A 22,010-nucleotide genomic window follows, 5' to 3' on the forward strand; every position below is an offset into this window, starting at 1 on the left:
CCACAAGAGACATTTACCACATCTCACCTGCTCACCGGGCTTTTCCTACCTCTACCACTTGTGAACAGATGAGTCTAAACCGACAGATGCATCTAGAGAAGGGCTGAGAAACTGTGGACAACGAGTGGAATGAAACACGTGAAAAAGCAGCTCCCCCAGTAAGTATGACATTCACGATGTTCTTTCACATCAATGACCTCCCTCCCCTTTGAAAGTCAGGAGCGAACATTTGAGAACCAGCGCTGTTATTTTTCTAGTCCAAAGCATTTCCTTGTACTTTGAGAGACAGAAGCGACTTTTATCCGAGTATTGTCTGCAACATGTTGTCCATCCCTAGCGGTTGTGTCCTGCACTGCCCCCCGAGGGAGGGCCCTTCTGCGGGGGGGGGGCTATGCCCAAGGGCTGCAGGAGCACGGGGGCCAGTGCTGGGCAGGGTTACCCCTACACACACTCACCAGAAAGCAGAGCTATTCAGTCCCAGCTCCAAGCCCCGTTGCTCAGGGGTGGGAGCTTGGGGAAAGGGGAAGGACCCCCTCCCCCACACTCCTTGGCAGTGGTGGGAAGTGAAGTGATGTGACACAGCTGGGAGCCAGGGGAGTGGAGCAGACTGGGGTTAGGTGGCTTTGCTTCCTGATATCACTGATGAGTACGGGCGGGGGGCCTGACCCCTGCTTCTAGCATGGGGACCCCCGCTAATGCTCCAGCCACATCACTTAGGGGAGGGGGCTCAGGTGAAGGGGTGGAATGGAGGCAGGGAGGGGGAAAGAGGCAGAGCAGGGGCGGGCATTCAGGGGAAGGGTTGGAGTGTGGGCCGAGTGGTGGTGCAACAGCGGTGGAGGGGGTCGTCCCAGGCCCTGCAGCCTCCAAGGGACGGCCAGAGGATCAGGCTGGCTGCCAGAGCCTGCAACGCTGCATACCGCTGCATGCAGCTGCCTAGGGCAGCACAAAATTTGGGGCAATTTGGTGCTTCAAACTTTGTGGTACCCAAGACAGTTGCGTATTTTGCCTATTGGTGGGGACAGTCTTGGACACGTGCACCCCGCAAACTATAGAAATATTGTAAAATTGCAAATTCATTGGTACCCAAATATTCCTCTGTTCTCACATTCCAGTACTGAGTGACCAACGCCCACAGCAGCGTCTCTTCTAACACGGTTTGTGAGTGCTGGGACTCCAGACAGCACACACCATCCCAAGAGTCAGTCCTCAGCAAGGACTGGAGTCTGCCAAGTGTCAGATCTGACTTACAAATAATTACACGTAAGTGTTTAAATTCTGTGCTTGTATCATGCTGTGAACTGCCTTACGCATGACTAAGTTGTGTTTATTTAACTCTACTCCAGCATTTATTTAATGTACAGTTACAGACTGGTTTTTATTACAAATATGGAAGGAAATTACATCTAAAGAACTGAGTTAGTGTGACATCACAGATGAGATTTTAAATAAATGAATGCCAAGAAATTCAAGTGACGATTTTAACAGGCGCTGTAACAAAAGCACATTGCACATATTTATTACTTTATCAAGTGACAAAAAGTCTAGCATAAGCGTGGGTGTCTAGTTATAGCTGCTGTGGAAAAATACCATTTTGAATTTCCTGATTTGTGTGTGTTTTAAATCTCAACCATAATGTTTGCATTAATGTAGTTTCAGCATTTAATCTATTGTGTTTCTATTTCTAACACATACAAAGGAAAGAGTAAAAAAGTGGGTCTGGCAGCTTTTAAAATATAAACCACAGGCCAGATCAGATAGCAAATACCTTTCTTATTCTTAGTTTTCTTTGTCTGGTCCCCAGACACTGGTTTGAGGTCAGGAGAAAGAGGAATTTTCTCCTACGATAAACAGCAGCATGACAGAAAATGACAGAGAAGGACCAAGGTCTACCAATGCTCTGACCCCTCCGATGGAGGGATATCAGGCTAATGGGAGGCAACAGCGGGCACCAATGGATAATTCCTGAGTGCTCCCAAGGTAAGTGAAGTCCCATGGAATTCTATGGGGAAATGCCTCCCCAACTCCATACTGGCTTAAGTATCCAGTTAAGGGTTAAGTATCTGATTCCAATTTTGCCCTGAGAGAGGCATAGACTTTAAGGCCAGAAGGGACCACGGGTCTTCTAGTCTGGCCTCCGCTGCCCCCAGTACCCACGCACTAACCCCACTGGACAAGCTAAACCAAGTCACCAGACTCTGAAAGTCATCACAGATTTGAAGGCAAGAACCGCTCCAACCTCCTACACAGCACAGTCCAAAGAACTCCGCCAACAATGTGTGTCAAGCCCAGGCCGAGATAGGAAAGTGCAATTATCTTTTAAAGCAACATCTGGTTGTGACTTAAAGAGTGCAAGGGACGGCGTGAACCCCTTCCCAAGTGAGTTGTTCTGATGGGTACTTCCCCCTCCTATTAAACGTGTGTCTTATTTCTAGTCTGGATTTGTAGAGAGCCAGCGTTAACAGCCTACTCGGTCCCGTATGCAAATCTGTCTCCAAAGCACATCAGCTTGTCTGCCTCTCCTGCAGAAGAACCCCCTCTAGCCAATCTCAAAAAGGCAGGATTCAAACCTGCTAGTAGCCCAACATCTGTGGCTTGACTCTCAAACGCAAACACAGGCGCCGCTGCCATTGCACCTGTCTGACTTGCTCTGCTCAAAAGACTCGAGTCCACTTCTGAGAAGGATGATTTCCCTATCCCTGGTTGCAGGGAGAAAACAGAGAGCAGGCAGGAGCACAAACCAACTCCCAGCAGGGAGGGGTAATCACAGGCTTTGCAGCAACCCAAGTGTCTTCTTGAGTGCTGTCCCCAGGGTTTTCCCCTGGGAAAAAACAGGCTGAGCGGGCACACCCACTGTCGTTTTCACATGAGGCATTCACCCTGGAGGACGGAACTGAAATACCTGAATTAATTAATTAACATCCTTAAGTCTTTATTCAACTCCCACAACGACTATCGCACACATGGAAATCCATTAGAAAGGAGATTATATTATATGGATATTATGGGCACAGTCTCCTGCTACCCCTGAAACAGCACTACACAGCCTGTGTGGTAGGGAACCTTTGCAAGGGGAGAAACCGTATTTCCAAGCTAGGAAATTCTCTGAGCTGGACTATGTCTCACTTTATGGTGGAACAGGCAAAACACTCCACAGACACCAGCAGGTACAAAGCATGGCCACCAAGGGACTCACACACTGAGTTATCTGCTCATTTAGCCATCATTACTGTATTTACACTGGCTTCCCATTCAAGTTCACATTGCACTGAAACTTTTGACAACTTGAAAGCTCCCTGACCTGAGTATCTCAGTGACTTTCTTTCCCCTTGACAACAACTGTATTTTTCTCTGAAGTCTGGCAAACAACAAACCAGAGCACAGATTTTGAGTTTTTGCTCCTTCCATTTGCGGTTTTCTCTCTTTCTCCCATCAGGCTGAACTGCAGACCACTATCTGCCTCAAGAATGTCTCCAGACCAGTAAGGCATTCACAGGTCATTGGGATGCTTGTGGGGAAAGTTGTTATAGAAGAGCAGAAAGTGCTGCACCAGGAAAATGTTTGTGGTGCCAGAACTGTGCCTATGGCTATTTCTACACTGGGCAGGTTTGGTAAATGCCGTCAACATGCAAAGGTCGCCAAAAGTGGAAACCGGTTAAACTGGTTTTTTTGCCTCCCATTGTCGACATTTTATGGCCACCCAGCTAGCTCCCTGTTGATAGATAGAGCAAAGCATTGTGGGGAAGCATCCCATAGTGCAGTGTGGTGGGAAGGCAGAGCTGATCGCTGCGTTGCTTGGGATTCCCTGGTAGCTCTGTGAGCTCGCCGTGCTGAGGAATGTCCAAGCAGCACAGCTGTCTCACCAGCCCTCCCCCGGCAGCAGCAGAACAGGAGCATTCCAATGATTTGTTCTTTGTTTGTTCCCCAAACAGAGCAGCTCACTCGGTGGTCAGACACATCCTGGAGCTTTGAAGGGGGGGGGCGCATGTTTGCAGGGCAGCAGAGATCATAACACATTGAGCACAACCACCAGGGTAGGCCTGGTGGGATACTGGCAGAAGCCAGTTCTCTCAGCAAAACAAACAGCAGAGTCCACACTGGCTCTTTGTCGGTGACAAAAGGAGAGGAAAGACAAAAGTCTCTTGCAGGCCTGGCAGTTTTTTGTTGCCAACATGGCCCATTTTTCCCAACAGAAGTCGCATTGAAGAGTAAAGGCAGGTTGGGGTGACAAAACGTGCCAGTGTGGACAAGGCCTATGCCGGGGCTGGCATTACACCTGTTGGGCTCTGAGGCCAAAGCCCAAGCCTCAAACTGCAGCCCTGGGTAGTGAGGCTGAGATTACAGGCCCCACACCTGGGATTGAAGCTTTTGAGCTTCAGCTTTGCCCCCGCCCCTCCCCCAGCCAGAGCAGTGCCGCTCAGTCCCCAGAGCCCTCTCCTGGGATCATGGAATTCACACACAATGCGCAGAGACCCACAAGTGATTCCTGGCATTAGCTGAGCTCTCAGGAAACATGGCACCCTGGTACACCAAGAAAGGAGAAACCAAAGTTTCTTGTTATCCAACACTTCTTGGGTTGGGGCACTGGGCCTTCACCTGCCCATCCTGCAACTTTTGCCAGGGCTCTGAGCGTCCGCTGCCCATGGCGGATTTCTGCTGCAGCTCCCAGTGGGCCCATCGGATAGTCAGCCGCTATCAAGCAGGCTGGTAGTTAGGGGCAGCCCCTTCCCTCTATTCAGGCCACCACTGTGAAGACGACGAACTGGGGGCTTTGCAAAAGTCCAGGGTGGAGATAGAGCCGAGGCTGGCAGCCAACCCTGCCCTGCTCTGCCCAGAAGGAACCTGCCCGCTGCACCTGTCAGGCCAAGACAGTGAGCCCCCTCATGTGGCCCCCAGGCAAGTCTCACGACAGTTGGTATTTTTCTTACTGTTCCAGCTCCTGATGTCAAGTGCTTATGTGACCCACTCAGCTTGCATTGAAAAAAATAGTCCGCTCCGGCCTCTGGGGCGATGGATAACAGCCGGGAAACATGATCTCTACAGGCTCACAAACATTATTTTTAAAATCTCCTGATTCATTAATTCTGAATTATGCGGCTCACAGAATTAAGTCATCTAGATGCGATTTCTTGGGACAAGCAGAACCTATTGCATTGCTGTGGGAGGAAACAAAAAACCGAGAGGACTTTCTAAAGATTTTTATCCACTCCAGGCAAAAGCAGTAGGATACTGTGACCAGAATGGCTTTCCTTGGCTTGTGCACAACCCAACTCAAACATACCTATACTGATCTTAGGAATTAATATTGGGATTTTAAGGATAATGCAGGAAATTATCAACCTTAACTCTGCCCTCTGCAGACCTAGTCATCCTTTTCTACACATCCCTGTTCTGTGAGTAGCACATTCTACTCTCCATCCACCTCATGAAATGGCTCATGCCTTCTGCTATCCTAACCCACACTTGCCCTTAATCCCCCTCTCCCTATTGCTGCCTCTGCATATTTGGCACTCCCATTTAGTCTAACGTTATCATGGACCACCTAAGTCACTCTGTATTTGCTAACTCTACAGGGAACATATTAAGTAAGGTTCTAACCTCTTGTGCCCACAACTTTCAGAAGAGAGGTCATTCAACAGCTTTCCCAGACTCTTTCCTTCCCAGCCCAAATCAAGGCGTAAGCAAAGCTGGGGTGAAGCCTTGATCCAGTAACGACACGGTTCAGAAGTCCGATCTCTAAGAACCAGATCTCTGGCGTGCAGAGCAAAGTGCGTTCCTAGCTCCTGAGTGCAGATGGACTCAGCAGAGAAGAGCTGCATTCTGTGCTCCTCCAGGGGTGAGAAACTGCCAAGTAACTTGAAGATGAACAATCCAGATGTAAACAAATTCATCACTCTGCAGGGCGCGGGCACACCACAGCCTGGCTGAGGGCAGGAGGAAGTCAGGTTTGGAGAGCAGTTTCAAAGGCAAAAGAATTTATAACCTGTATTCATGCCACTCTCTGTAAAAGGCTGCCTAACAATGGAGACGCTTGGAGCCATTGTTCCTTTAGAAGGGCTCACCACTCCAGCCATCACGCCTCGGCCCCCGATTTTCTCCCCAAGCCTCCTTGTGATGCACCAATTGGCCTCCCTGGTGCCCTTCCCACACCCCCCAGCCCCTCTGATCACACAGGAAGAATGCTGCCGGGGGAGTGACCGCCACTGCCGAATTAGCTATTCATGTTCCAGGCCCCCTTGCAAATCCTCAACTTCTTGTCTCTTTTTAATCTTTTCTCTAGAGAAAGAAAAGATCAAAGGGCTCGGGGCTGATGCTTTCTGAACTAGACACGTCTTGCCATGGGAAACAAGCCACAGAGGAGGGCTGCACAAAGATGCATGGGGGGAGGCTTTCGTCTCGGGAAATCCTTTCTACAAGTCCTTCCCCGCAGCAGCCACAGAGACACTTCCCCCACAGCACCAAGACCCCACTGCCCCGCGGAATTTGAAGGAGCTACTCATCTCCTGCAGCTCAGCTGGCCTCCGGAGCACAGTCTCCTGGCCCAAACGCAGGCTGGTGTTGGGTCCAACCACAGCCACCATTCCGCTGCGAGATGAGACTGGATTTGGAGCCTCTGCTTCGCCTGGGTCTGGACAGGCCCTGGGAACCCATTTTCACCCACACGCCCCTGCTTCCCTCAACCCTGCCCCACCAGCCCAGCCCTGGGCGCACCCATGCAGGGCTTCACCAGCACAGCAGGCAGCTGTTCTCAGTTGCAGGCCAGGGCAGGCTTTGACTGATTTCCTAGAAGAGAGCCAATAGCACTGATGGGGCATACACCCCCTCCCAGCCCCAGCAGCCAGCGTGGAGGGGAGCTGAGAAGTCCAACCCCATGGAGACGGGGAAGGATGCAATGAAGCTGAGGCAGCTGTGCAGTGAACCTCCACCTTCAGCTGGCGAGAAGTGCTGCAATGGAGCCTGCATTGCCGCAACTGACCAGCTTGTACTGGACGCTGGAGGAACCAAGGAAGCAGGGACCGGAAGACTGAGCCTGTGACGCCCAGTGCACAGGCTCCGCACTGCCCAGAATGGGACCTAAGTCCATGTGGGGATAGCAGCTGCCAGGGTCGTCTGGCCAGATGCAGAGTGTGGTCCTTGCAGGCCCAGACGGGGGAGCTCTTCCCTTCCCCTCTCAGCTAGCAGGATTTTCACCCAACGGCAGCGTGGTAAACTGAGTCTTGGATGTGACCTCACTGCTCGAGTCCCTCTCCCCAGCTATAATTTTTTCATCCCCATGGCAACTACAGAAAAATAACGTAACGAAAACAGACAATCACATTTTTTTCCATCACTCAGTTTGTTCTACCGAGCTACTGTACATGGAGTCGAATCTTTGTTTTGGCTCATGTCCTCTGGCAATATCATTACTCTGCTCACAAAGGAAAAGCCCTCTGGAGATTTCCAATCCAAACAGGCCCTTGTTTTATCTACAACTATTTGAGTACATGACCTCAGATGACCCCGGCCAATCAGTGCCAATTTCTAAGTGCAGCCATGGGAACTTTAAATACAGGGAAGAGTTCCAGGCTCTCTCGCAGGGGAAGACATTGGGTTTCCTACTTTGCTTTAGTTGCTGAATGAGTACAGGTAAGTCAGGACCTTTGATCTAGGGAAGGAAAGCCCCCAGAATAAGCAGTCCCAAAAGGATGCCCTCCGATTGTCCCAACCACAGCGCTTTGTCTTTGGAGTCGGGGGTCACTGACCCACAGAGAAGTCAGTCGGGGCCACACAAGTGAGATGCAAAAAACAACCCCTCCAAAAAACCCCAAGTCTCACTAATGTGGCCTTAACTGTGCTGGTCGGGGCAGGGGACGAGTGCTGGGGCAGGTGGCAGGGGAGAAGGTGCTGGTGGTTTGGCCAGGGGGAGGTACCTCGGCTGGTACCTGGGGATCCTGGGTCTACAGAAGCGTGCGGCGCACTTCCTGAAACACCAGGTCTGTCACTGGGCCGGGGATGTCCTCCCCTCTGCTGCCTGCCCGTGCAGGGTGTGTGTGCGTGTGTGCGGGGGGAGTCCCAGGACTGCATGCCAGCTCCAACTTCTCAGGAGTTAATAAAAAAAATGTAATCGGGAGCTGCAATTTTTTCATCAAAGAGCCGCACGTGGCTCACGAGCTGTAAGTTGGCCACCCCTGAGTTAGGGGCTGTTCATGTGACAGAGCAGATCAGCTGAATGCCACCCCTCCCAAGCACGGTCTCCCTGGCTTCCCAAGGCACTGGTTCAGCTTTCGGCAACTCCAAAGACAAAGCGCTGTGGTTGGGCCACCATACACCTTAATGTGCAAGGCTGCAAGTGAAAGACGCAGCGAGAGTCAAAAGGGCATCCTTGAAAAAGTGGAAGTTAAATCCTACTGAGGAAAATAAAACGGAGTATAAACTCTGGCAAATGAAGTCTAAAAATATAATTAGGAAACCCAAAAAAGCATCTGAAGAACAGCTAGCCCAAAACTCAAAAAGTAACAGTATACGGACCAGAAGCAGGAAGCCTGCTGAACAACCTGTGGTGGCACAAGATGACTGAGATGCTAATGGAGCACTCAAGAGAAGAGTTGGTGGAAAAACTAAACACATTCTTTGCATTGGTCTTTACTGCTGAGGATGTGAGGCAGATTCCCGAACCAGAGCCATTCTCTTTAGGAGACAAATTTGAGGGACTGTCCCAGACTGAGGTGTCATTAGAGGAGGTTTTGGAACAAACTAATAAACTGAACAGTATCAAGTCACCAGGACCAGATGGCATCACCCAAGAGTTCTGAAGGAGCTCAAATGGGAAATTGTAGACCTACTAACTGTGGTTTGTCACCTAACGATTATATCAACTTCTGTGCCAAATGACTGGACGACAGCTAATGTGAAGTCAAATTTATAAAGAACCCTAAAGGTGATCCTAGCAATTACCGGTCAGCAAGCCTGACTTCAGGACTGAGCAAACTGATTGAAACTATAGTAAAGAACAAAACAGCCAGACACGTAGATCAACATAATTCGTTGGGAAAGAGTCAACATTGTTTTGTAAAGGGAATCATGCCTCACCAATAAATAAATAAATATATGGAGCTATACCTATCTCCTAGAACTGGAAGGAACCTTGAGAGGTCATTGAGTCCAGTCCCTGCCCTCACAGCATGACCAAGCACCATCCCTGACAGAATTACCCCAAATCCCTAAGTGGCCCCCTCAAGGAGTGAACTTCCAACCCTCGGTTTAGCAGACTAATGCTCAAACCACTGAGCTATCCCTCCCCCCAATCTACTAGAATTCTTTAAGGCAGGCCAAGCATGTGGACGAGGGGGATCTGTGGATAGTGTACTTGGATTTTCAGAAAGCCTTTGACAAAGTCCCTCACAAAAGACTCTTGAGTAAATGAAGAGTCTTTGGGGCCTGTTCGTCCCCCCTTGTGGTGGGATAAGCGGAAAGGCCCTGTCATGGACTGGGAACCGGTGAAAAGAGAGGAAACAAAGGGTAGGAGTAAATGGTCCGTTTTTACATAGTCCTCTGAAAACTTCCACACAATGTGTAGCAGCAGTGAAACCAGGCCATGGAGGAGCCATCAAATGATAATGTTTGTCCTTCCCTAGTGACTAGCCAGACAAAAACAATGATTTATTGGAGCCTAAGTTTTCATGGGCAAAGACCCACTTCATCAGACGGATGTCGTGGAAATTCCAGAGGCAGGTATAAATATACAGGCATAAGAAACGAGTTCTAATCAAGAGTAAGGTTAGCGATAACAAGGTCAATTCAGTCAGGGAGGATGAGGTCCACTCTGCCATATACATCAGCCAAACTGGACAGTCCCTACGTAAAAGAATAAACAGACACAAATCAGATATTAGGAATGGCAATACACAAAAACCTGCAGGAGAACACTTCAGTCTCCCTGGACACATATTAGCAGATTTAAAAGTGGCTATCCTGCAACAAAAAACTTTAAAATCAGACTTCAAAGAGAAACTGCAGAGCTACAATTCATCTGCAAATTTGACACTGTCAGTTTAGGATTAAACAAAGACTGTGAATGGCTAGCCAATTACAAAAGCAATTTCTCCTCTCTTGGTGTTCACACCTCCACATCAGCTGCTAGAAGTGGGCCTCATCCTCCCTGACTGAATCGACTTTGTTATCTTTAACCTTACTCTTGATTATAATTCTTTTCTTATGCCTGTATACTTATACCTGCCTCTGGAATTTCCACTACATTCATCTGACAAAGTGGGTCTTTGCCCATGAAAGCTTATGCTCCAATAAATCTGTCAGTCACAGGACTTCTCGTTGTCCTGTGCCTAAGGTGCCACAGGACTTCTCGTTGTTCTTACAGATTCAGACTAACACGGCTTCCCCTCTGATAATGGTAATTACAGTGAGGGGAGTCTGCTGGGAGAAAAAAATTCCAGCATTTTGAATCCTTCACTTGAAAAACAAAAACTTGATTCAAGAAGCAGTGTCTGGTTTCTAGGCTAGTCAGCATGATGGACTATCTCCCCACCATTTGGTTTAATTTAGCCATTGAACAATGTGTGTTATCTGCATGTCTTTGCATCTCAAGCCTTTTGCTATTCTGATGTTAACAACCCTTAAAAAGGGGCTTTATATAAAATCTGAATGATGAGATGTAACTTAAGTCACTTGAAGCCTTCCTGAATTTCCTCTAGTCCAAATCCATGTGCTCTTGGTGTTCTTCCTCTTCAGTTATAACTGCGGGGCATTTAGGGTCAATCATCCAACACCAGTTTCCTCTCTCCTTCAACATACCTCAAGCTTTACATTTAGCTTCGCAGAGCTTTAACTGCTTGGTGGAGCTGCAACAGCAGAGTTAAAGGTACAGTGCCACATACATGATTTAACTGACAATTGTTTCTCTCTAGAGCTGTGTTTGTGCATATGAGGAGTAAACAGATTTAGATTATCTGGATTCCAGCAGTGAAAGAAAGAATCCTCAGTCATGTGGCCCAGAGGGGAAAATGATTCCTGTGCCCCATGTGAACTTCCGTTGCATTAGTGAATAACTCTTTAAGGTTCACTCCCAGAAAAGTTAGTTAGGAACCAACCCCTGTGAGTTCCCTGGGGAATTCAGATTCTAATCAAAGGGAAGAGTCTCTCTCACCCTGAATAACCTGGGAAGTGTATTTAAAAATCATTGACTATGGTCAGCAGCAATGCAAAAGTTGCTGTAAATGACACAATACTGCTCTAGCGGGGTTGGTCCCCTATATGAAAGGGGTTCAGGTAATTTCCTTCAATGAATCAGTGTGTGTTGATGAGCGATAGATTTCTGAATCCACCTTGGCTCTGTAAATTACACGACAGTTACAAGGTGATCACAGACTGCAGGGAAAGGCAGCCTCACTTCCATCACTTGGCATCTGGCCTGTGTGAGATTTACACCAAGTTACAAATCTCTGGGGATTGATTTTACACCTTGGCTTGTGTCCGTGAAATCTCTTTTGGTTGATTTTTTTTGAGGTTTGTAAATATATTGTGTGACCAAGTGAACCATAGAAATCCCCTTGGGTTGTCTTCCTGGAGCGCTGATCATGCCACTGTCACCCACCTTCCTGTCCTCTGGGGATTCCCATCACCCTGTCCTGATCTGGTCTTTCCCAGACAAAACACAGAGATGGGGTTACTGCCCCCTGCAGAGCAATATGGACACTGAACCATTTCAGCTCCAGGAAGGCTCAGCTATAAGGGCTCAGCACCCAGGAAGCCAACCCCCGAAAAGGGATACAATTCCAAACAAATCCGCCTTACCCCTGTTAGAAAAAAAACTGCCCCCCCCCCAGTAAAAAGTTTGGCCAGGCCGCTCTTGCTATAGTGGGCTGCAGTACTCCTCGAGAGAAACCGGCTGCACCCTTCCTGCACACCATTGCCTTTAGAAAAAGGGAAGGTGTGAAAAGGGGAAAATAGCCTCAGACTCTCCCACCCATCACCTTGGCGTGAGAACTGCGGGGCTTACCTGGTCGCATGAAACCTGCTCAGTTTCAGCCCAACCCCTGGGACACAGACCCCCCACTTGGTGACCATTGGGCCATATATGGTAATATGCAAGCACGGGAAAGCGATGTGCAGATTTGGGGATAAATACCCATCGCACAGTTCGCTCAAGGAGGTCTTCGCAACACACGAACCACCATGCGTGTGCCTTCCCATATACTTCAAAGAGCTGCTGGCCTGATCAACCGACCAGCTACCTCCTCCGACTCTCGGGTGTAACCAAGGCCTTTGCAACCGAACCGATATCTTTGAAATGTTCCGTGTGCTGTGTAAGTTGGTATGTAGGATTTGATTTTTTCTTGTTGTATAAGCTTAGTGTTGTAGTTGTTTTGGGTAGTACATAGAGTTTGTAGTGATCACTGTTATTTAATCAGTGTAGCTGGATATTTTTAGACTAGAGACTATTCCCCTTGCCACTCCCATCCTTATACCTCTGACACGTTTAACTAGAAATCATAGAATAAATATAATAAATACTGTAAATTCATTATTAACACGGTCTATTAAAAATCTTAGAATAAATACTATAAATTCATCACTGTTATAAATAAATATTTTTTATTTGATAAAACGGTCCACCTGGTTCTGTCCTTCCCCCCTTGGGTATGCATCATCGGACCTGTGATTCTCACAACAACCCCGTGTTAAAATTTTACACAGAGAAAGCTCATAAGGTCTGCTCCCTTTATCAGAGAGAGAGAGAGATGCACAGTGGTTACTCTTCCCCCCGCCCCAGTAACAATTATTTACACCAGACTTGATAAGAAACAAGAGTTTATATTAAGTACAAAAAGTAGGATTTAAGTGGTTGAAAGTGAAAACAGTCAAGTCAAAGTAAGTTACTAAACTCAAATGAACAAAAAATGCTTAGAAACTTCAGGGGGTAGCCGGGTTAATCTGTTCAGGAAAAACTTAAAAAACAACAAATAGTCTGGTAGCACTTTATAGACTAACAAAACCTGTAGATGGGATCATGAGCTTTCGTGGGCACAGCCCACTTCTTCAGATGACCGGGGTTTAGCTAGTTCTAATCCACTAAGAAACTACTTACATGCAAACTCTTACCATTCACAGCTGTTCTGATCTCAGATAAAAGCTTCAAATCAGAGTTGATCTGGCTTGATCTGCAGCTTTACAGAGTTCTTCAAGTGTAGTCTTAGGATGGGGGCCAGGATGTTTCAAAGGCCAGCTGAAGACAAAGGCTGATGGATTCCCATTGCATAGACTCGCCTCCCCCCCCCCCCCCCATTCCCATGAAAAATACCAGGTTCAAGATGGATTCTAGTACCAAGTGGCACAGTCACATGTTTTTCCAAGCCCAAACATAGTTTAGTCTTACAGGACACAACCATTCACAGACCGCTGGTTTGAGTACTGAGTCACTACCTTTCTGGAGCATCAGTAATGGCCCTGATTAGCACATTCAGAACGATAAACAGAGCCACACTTCATATTTCTAATTTCACATACCAGAATGACACATGCACAAAAACAGGATACATACATTCAGCAGATGGTAACTATGAAATCGATATGTTGCGTGACTTGTTTTGCATAAAGCATCTTTGAGTTATGCATATTCGTGTTGGTTATAATTTCTCTCTCTCCTTGAAGCCTCTTCAAGTTATGCCACTAAAGTAATTTGGGATTAAAAAATTGCTCCAGCTGGTTTTCTCTGAAGGGGAGAGAGCTGACCGTTTTGCTGAGGATGTCTCAGGTGGAACAGACAGCCCCTATAATCACGCTCAATCTACAAGGCTACCAGGAAAAAAGTTAGGGTAGCGTCAAAGAAGTGAGTGGTGTGATTCACACACACCTGGGGGCTGATGTGAAGAGTGACTTCTCCTGATTGGGCGTGATGTGGTGGCAACAAGGAAGGTAACAACAAAAAAGAAAGCACATGACAGAAATCTATTCTGCATGGAATCTGCGTCCCAAAGAGGAGTGCTTAACAATGCGACTTGGTTACCTGCATCCTGCTTCAAAGACCTTTTAAGACTTCACTTGAAAGAGAATCCTCTGAACTGTCAGTCATGCTTAAATTCGACACTTTACACTCAAATTTGAATAAAGACGCTAATTATCTTACCCATTACAAAGATAGCTTCCCCAGTTATCACCTCTAATATCATTAGCTCACAAACATTTACTTCCCCCGCTTCCCCCCTCCATCCCCCTTCTGTTCTGAAATGTGATTTTGTCCTTTTCACATGTGTTCATTTTTTTAATTGTATCCTTTGGTATATATGGTTGTGACAATTTTCTTCCACTATTTGATCTGAGGAAGTGGGTCTGGCCCATGAAAGCTCATCACCTAATAAACCATCTTGTTAGTCTTTAAAGTGCTACACAGTCCTGTTTTTTGTTTCTACCATTAAGTACTGCTCACCTGAGAGAAACCATCTCCTGTCAGGTACTAGTGCTGTGAAAAACAGGGCCAATTTAGAACCAATTATGTAGGGCCCCCAGAATGATGGTCCGACAGTCATAGCTTCTTTTGAACTGAAATGACTAGGAAAGTCCTTAAGCAAAATGCCAGACCAAACCTGACCATTTCCTCTGGTGTGGTTGTTTATTCTGGGCCTGGCTGGATTGCAGAGCAGTTTTCTTGAACTGACCAGCTGGGTTTTGTGCTTCTCTTACTTATATTGCAGGGCCTGACCCGCTGTTCTCGTAGTGAGCCAAACTGAAATGCACTCTAAGGAGTTACACACACAAAGTGGCCCCAGGGTTTGCCCTGCACATTAGCTTTCACTTTCACACCTCACTGGCCACAAATAAGACCCCTAATCTGAATGGCGAAACTTTGCATAACTGATTATTTTCACTGGGTAACATGAGCTCTCCAGTGAAAGCCACTAACTGCTCATCCAGGAAGGCCCTGCTTGGGGAGAAATGACCTAATACCACAACCTGGTGCAATGTGAGATCTACCAGAGACAGGGAGACATAATGAGGGGGAAAGAGACGGGTTTGCCTTGGGTAGGGAGTGCTAGATGATTCCATAGTCACAGGATCTTTTTCTCTGCATAGTGAAAAACTCATTGTGCATTTTTATTTTCAGCTTAGTAGCCAACTTGTTTATAGTCAAAATCAGGAGGCATGAGAGAAAACATGGCAACTGCAGCAAACTGCCTGAAATCACTGGTTCGCCTCATGCGCAAAAGGCATCAGCTCCTTTGGGTTTTGTGGTTTTTAACAGCACTTCTTCCTACAACACTTTCATCCTCAGGGACTTCAGCTTCCATGCTGACACCCGCCTGCCTGTTGTTCTCCCACCTGGACCAACTCTCCTTGTCGAAATGTATCTTATTCGTTGTTTTTTAAGTTTTCCAGTTACAGACTAACTTGGCTACCCCTCTGAAGCTTGTCCAAATGACCACTCACTTGACCTTTTCTCCTCTAAGCAACGTCCCTTGATCACTCCATTGCTGAGGTCCCTCTGTCCATCAATTAATCTCCTTCACCTCCTTTCCCCCCCACCTCGGTATCTCCCACGCATTAAGATCCATGACTGTTTGGCCATCCTCAGTGGCCTGCCTCTTCCTTTTAGTTCTCAGCTCACCACACGCTAATGAATTCCAAGCTGAATTAGAATAGGCAACAAAATCTTGATTTCGATTGGAAATTTACTGAAATCCAGTTTTCCTAAAACCTCACTGTGATCCCCAAGAAACAGGAGCTGATCTTTTAATTTCCATTTTGGCCAACACTCTTGTGTGCGCACTCGCATACTATTTTTTCCCTCTCTTTGCCACATCACTCATGTCACCGTGGGAAATCAGAGATTATTTATGTTCTTCTTCAACAGAAGCTTATGTTTCAGCTGGGATTTTGTTATAGACCCACATTGCTTCAGCCAACTTGGTTATAAAAATCCATGGAGGGCTGGGAAGTGTGGGGAGGGAACCAACACTTTTAGCTGGAGCTACTGCTGCCAGTGTCTGACTTCAAGACTATACTTCAGTTTTGCTAAATATAAACCTACTCTGCATTACAGCTTTGTTTTCTAGAGTTGTCTGGTCTGGCCTCCTGGATTCTATACGGACGCTCCTGCTGACTTGTCATAGGTCCTGGGGAAAGGCAATTAGTGCCTCAGACTCCTCTTCTCAGATTTCACCAGTGTAGTATAAGGCTACACCTCTTCCTGTTTCTTAAATACCGAGATCCTTGGAGGAAAGGGGCTGTACGAGAGCAACGGATTATTTTACTGTCATCTGGTATATCACTTGCAGCATCTGCCCCTTTTGGGGAGCCAAGTTTCCCTGAGGGGCCCAAGTCCCTGTATATGTTGCTCACTAACTTTACCATCTATTAGCTTTGCCTCATAGCAACAGAGGAAATGCGCCTGTATCAAAAGATGCACTGGTTTGAATTCCTTTACATTTGAATGGTAGAAATGCTCTGCTTTCTTGGCAGATGTGAGTTAGTGTTTCAGACCCTCATATGAATATTGCTGTGGAAGTCCAAAGTAACAGTATTCGAAAACAAATGCTCAATGCAAAAATGATGCGGTCAAGAAATTACAGATCTGACAAAGCCTACATCTGGAATCGGTAGGTGATACACTGTGCTACAAACAGTGGCAGAACAGAGCACTGAGCCGTTCCTATGTCATGAGGTGCGAACAATAAACATTATAAGGGCAACAATAGTCATAAAAAGCTCTAGAAGTCTGAGAATGGAAAGAGAAATAGTAATTTTGACTTCTTGACATAGTCAACACCCTGACCTCTGTCCTTTAAGAGGCACAGGGGACTAGAAACCAACAGAACTTAAACTGGATACAAATCTCCTGTTTTCTCATGACACGAGAGAAAACACAGGGCCAGTTTCTTCCAGACTGTGTTACTGCCTTCTACAGAGAATCTTGCATTTCCCTTACGGTCACTTCATCACCATCACCATGTGACCTTTCCCTACTTCCCCCAGTGCACCAGAATTCATGCTGACCAATACGCTTCACGGATCTGACCAAAATCAAGGGAGAAATGCCTCACACCGAGTTCTTTTAAAAGGAAATTTAATTTGTGCTACATTGTGTCTTCTCTACTATCTTAGTCTAAATAAAAGTGACACTTCCTGGGTGAAAGGGTACGGATCATGTGAGGATTACTTGTTGTGTTCCTTCCCTCCGGGACACCTGGCATTGGTCGCTGTCAGCAGACAGGACGCTGGGCTAGATGGGCGTTTGCTCTGACCCAGTGTGGCCATTCTTATGTTTCACTTTGGATCATTATTCCCTGTTCTGTTTCCACTGTCTAAAGCCAGTACATATTCAGTTGATATTGCTCTCCAGGAAAATAACCGCCCATCCATAACTTCATTCTATTCAGTGCTGCAGGGATAGCCCAGCACCAAGAAATCAGGATGATCGTCCCCATGAAATATTTGCTTTGTAAGCTGAGGATAATTGAATTGTAATGGCTAATTTGGCCTTATCAGTTCTGGCATTGTGAAATCCAAGTAACAGCACAGCTGATGCTATTTTTTCAAAGTTTAATATTCACCCATAGCTTTTCATGAAAAATGAGAGCAGTTATATAACTACATACAACCAACGCTGCATAGACTCTCCCATACAGACACACAAAAAGGATCTGCAGTCAGAACTCTGAATGAAAAATTCCACTGTAAAGGAAGCTTTTGCGGGCACTGAAAAAAAAAATCGACAACATCATACTCTCGTCCTTGACGAAAACAGCTGATCTGCTGCATTCCCATATTTGACTTCCACTGGTCTGTGTACAATACAAACGTCGCACTAACCCTATGAAAACAGTCAATATGCTAGAGAGACAACAGTATGCTCCTAGCTGGTAAAGGGGGAAGAAAATCCCAGGCTGTCATTCTTCCCTCGCGGTGACCTTCATGGTCCACTGCATTTCTGAAGATACTGAAATCTTGGCAGGAAAGTGTGCAGTCTGTGGGAACCAGGCACTATTCTCTAGGCTCGCTGCTGAGAATTAGGCCCGGTCAAGTCTTTTTTTTTTTTTTTGGAAGGAGGGGTGTTAAAATAATTCAGTGGAATGCTAGTTTCACGCTGGAAATTCTTCAGACCTTGTGCTCCATGGCACAAGCTGATTGACAGCAGAGATCAGGAAGAGATTTTTTTCGACTCATGTATCACACTGCAGAACTGGTCGGACATTATGCTTTTTGCCTTCTTTATGAACATCAGCTGTTACCTCTGCTTATGCCTTAGGTGAGGTTTCCTGCACCTATCACAGATCTCCACACTCATCTTTAATCATTACACATAGCGCTCACTGGAATTGATCCCCAATGCCCCAGAAAGAAGCAGAGTCTGTCCCTGACTCCACGCAGTAAGTGAGCACCATTTCTGGAAGAGCTGGCAGATGTGATTCCTAGCACAGTGAACGAGTGATTCTATCACACGCCACAGCCTGTGAATAAAGGGATACGTGTTCATGACTGGGTCATATCAGGAAATTAAAACAGGAGATTGAGTGTCAGGACTTCTGGGGTCTGTCCCAACAACTAACTCAATAGTTGATTCTGGACAACCCATGTCTCTCTCAATGCCCTCAAGCTAACCTATCTGTAAAATAGGTATGGGCAATATCTCCCTATTTTGAGACGTTATGAAGTTTAATTAAGGGTTGCAAACCACTTGAGAACAAAAAATAAATAACCTCAAATTAAGACTCAATAAATGCAATTTTCCCTGGATAAACATGTACAAACCCTGCAGCTGTTTCTCTACAACAGCTCACACTGAAAAGAGTTTGAAGATGAAAGCACCATGTAACTGCCAGGGATAATAATTAATGAAGCCTGCCAGCTCAAACGCAAAACAATCTTATGGACAAGTATTTTTAGAGGCCAATTCACTCCTTCTGCTGCCCTAGAAAGAGAGGATAATGCCAGCTCTGCTTCCCAGTCAGAATCTAAGTGGTACAAGTTGCAGACGATATCTAAAGTGCAAGCCCCAGGACAAACAGTGAGAGCAAGAGGGTGCATTGAACAATTGCACTTTGATGGAAAAAAACTGAAGTGCCCAGTGAACAAGCATCAAGCTGATTTTTCAGCTCAGGGTGTGAGGGTGGGAGGCCTAGGCTGCTAACTCACATCTGGGGAAACCATGAATGCTGTTAATCAAAGGTCTTTCCTCACCTGCAGGCGCTGACAAATTACATCTGATGGATGAGCCTTTTATTAAACCACAGAGGGTTTCAAAGCGATATGACATTTCACAAAGCTCTCAAGCTGGTAAAAAACATGCATCTGGACCTGGTTATTTCTTGGTACACATACTACTGGTAGCTTTACACACACACAGCAAGACACATCCCTTCCCAGAGAGAGTACAAGAGCCAAGAAGTAGGAATCGGAGACACAACACATACAGGCCTGATGGTGCAGCTGAAGTGTTGTGGCTTCTGTGAATATCAGTTTGTTTACACTTTTTGCTGATCTTGTGGGTGGCGCTTTATTTGAAAAGGTAACCAAATGACAAATGTTATTTAGAATCTCCCTGTCTCTGGAGAAGAAAGAGACCTAATGCAACTCGGCTCCTTTGACTTGTCCTGGATTTGTGCAGAGCACAACGGAAAGCCCCACAATTGCATGAGTAACCCAGGGTGACTGCCCTTTTGTAAAATCTCTGTCAGGCTGTACCAAGCTCAGAAAAGGGATCGAATGGAGAGAACGACTCAGCTTACAAGTTTGTGAGAAAGGAGATGGCTGGAAGTTCTCATTCTCATCTGGACCAACAGCACAACCCACATTAAAGGAACAAAAGAGCCTGCTGATCAGACTGCTGTGATAGAGGCTCACGAAAGGCGTGGGCATTTTCAGGCGAGATGACAGCTTGAGGGATCTATATTATTACTTATCAACTAATATTGCCAGCGTTCCCAGGCTGGCTTCAAAGCTACTTGTCAAGTGCCCCAGGCCTGGGGTTTTTCATCTCATCAGAAGACCTTTATCTTTGCCCCAGACAAACGGAGTGCTCCATGCCACTTTCATGCGGAGCACATCAGCGCTTGCACATGATGAACTTCACAGCCATGAGGTTTGTTACCTTAACCGAGCAAAGATGGAAACATTTGCTGAAGCAGCTGCAGCATTTCTAACTCGGTAATTTCCTCTTACCTCCAGTCCCACACTGATGCCTTTCAAAATGGTTGGAGCAAGTCACTTTGAAAGTGCAAGGGCAAAGAGCATCAGATCTCAGATCTACAGGCAGTGAAAACAGCAGCTACTGCACATCCTGCAGGCCATCAGCAAAGATTAAGTGATTTGGTTATGAGGGATCAGAAAATTCAGGGAGAAGAAAGAAACGAGTTATTAGAACTTGCAGTCACACAATAAAGAGAGGGAGATTCAGCTGAAGAAACCACAGTAAGGCTCAGAGTATTTTTTTTTCTTTTCTGCATATTTGATTTTGGAGAGGGTATTATCATCATTTGGGACACAGTCGTACCTATAAGCCCCGAGATAGGGTCCCATTGTGTTAGATGCTGTACAAACCTATTGCGGGAAACAGTCATAGCCCCGAATCACTTCAGAGCTGAATAGATGCAACAGACAAAGGGTGGGGAAGGAAACAGAGGCTGAAACAGAGCCAGTGACTTGCCCAAGGTGACCTAGTAGCTCAGTGGTAGAGCCAGGAATACAATCCTGGTCTTCTGAGTCCCATGCAGTTATTTACTCCTTGGTCAATGCTGCCTGCCAAGCGGACAGCAGGAGAATTCTTGCTGCGTTCAACGGAAGAGCTGTATTTCACACCAGACATTCACACATCAGCTTATAAGCACTTTGCCTTTCCAGTTCAAGCTTGAACTTTGTATCCAAAGAGAAGAAACCCAGCACATTTGGAGATGGACAGGCCCTCCTGGCTCAGAATGGGTTTGTAGGCTCTTGGGCCAACAACATTTTACAGCCAAGTTAGAAACCCTTACAGACTATGCTTACATCACAAGAACAGCTTTTTATCTGTCTGTCTGTTTTTTGAATGACAATAACAAGCACTTGCTATATAAAGGTTACCAAAGCTCTGAAGCTAATAGTCTGCTGCACAGCCCCTCAGTTTGTCACCACTAAACCTGCAACAAGGCCTATATGATCTTGCCTACAGCAATGTTATTCACAGTGGAAGTTTTCTGCTTCCCTATCCTGAATTATCACAATTACCTTCATTATCACAAGTGGTTTTTCATCGGCAAAATTGTGTATAGCCTAGACAGCATACTCCAGCCAGCAAAGGAAATGATAGTTCTACCTACTTCAGTCCCATTGGAAAAGGTCACTAAATAGGCAAACTTCACACTGTATTGTTAGAAATAGAAATGAAACTATCTGCAGCTGCTTCATTAGCGTTCATGAGGGATTTTATTGAGAGAGATTTCATAGAACCACAGGAAGCAGAGAAGAAAGACCTTGTAAGTCACGACTCTCTGCCAGTACACGTTTGTTTCCTACAGTACCTTTAGTGTTGTGTCCAATCTAGTTTGAAATGTCCAAGTGGTGGGATTGCTCTGCTTCCCTTCAGAGATTATTCCATACCCAACAGATACTAATCTCACCTACCAAGGTGCTTGGGATGCCGTACATTAAAAAGGTGTTGGTGAAAAGTGGAGATGGGTCTTAAACTTAAAAAATTCATTTAAAATTTCCTGGATTTCAGCTATATGTATGTGCGCGCACAGGCAGACACACATGACATAATGGTTTGCTGAGACATACTTGAGTGGCTGATATAAGTTTACAACCTGAGCTTCATTAAGTCTTTTAACCAACCTGGTTTGCTAATTGACCTTAAAATCCACTGGTGGTATTTAAGGCCTGACTTTAAAAAATCCCCAGGCAGCCCCTAAGTGCTTCTCTAGGTCTTTCAAGATGAGCATAGGCAATAGTATATGGATTGTATGATCTAAAATCCATTTTCTAATCTCAAAGACATGCACACCACTTCCATTCACTTCAGCTGCACGTGTATCTGAGGCTACACTTACACT

General features: G+C 46.2%; 1 protein-coding gene across 14 annotated transcripts in view; it reads right to left on the reverse strand.

The window, feature by feature from the left end:
* Positions 1-22,010, reverse strand: part of EXD3 (exonuclease 3'-5' domain containing 3) — a 353,448-nt gene that overhangs the window by 144,607 nt on the left and 186,831 nt on the right. Inside the window, exon 20 of one of the 14 annotated variants that reach the window (XM_075905831.1) lies at positions 1,309-9,831. The exons of 12 other annotated variants lie outside the window; for them this stretch is intronic. In XM_075905831.1, coding sequence (XP_075761946.1) covers positions 9,775-9,831 — 57 coding nt within the window. In that variant the 3' untranslated portion in view covers positions 1,309-9,774. One more of the 14 variants, XM_075905832.1, reaches the window with a different exon arrangement.

Source organism: Pelodiscus sinensis, chromosome 22, assembly GCF_049634645.1.
Source record: "Pelodiscus sinensis isolate JC-2024 chromosome 22, ASM4963464v1, whole genome shotgun sequence".
Lineage (NCBI taxonomy): Eukaryota > Metazoa > Chordata > Testudines > Trionychidae > Pelodiscus > Pelodiscus sinensis.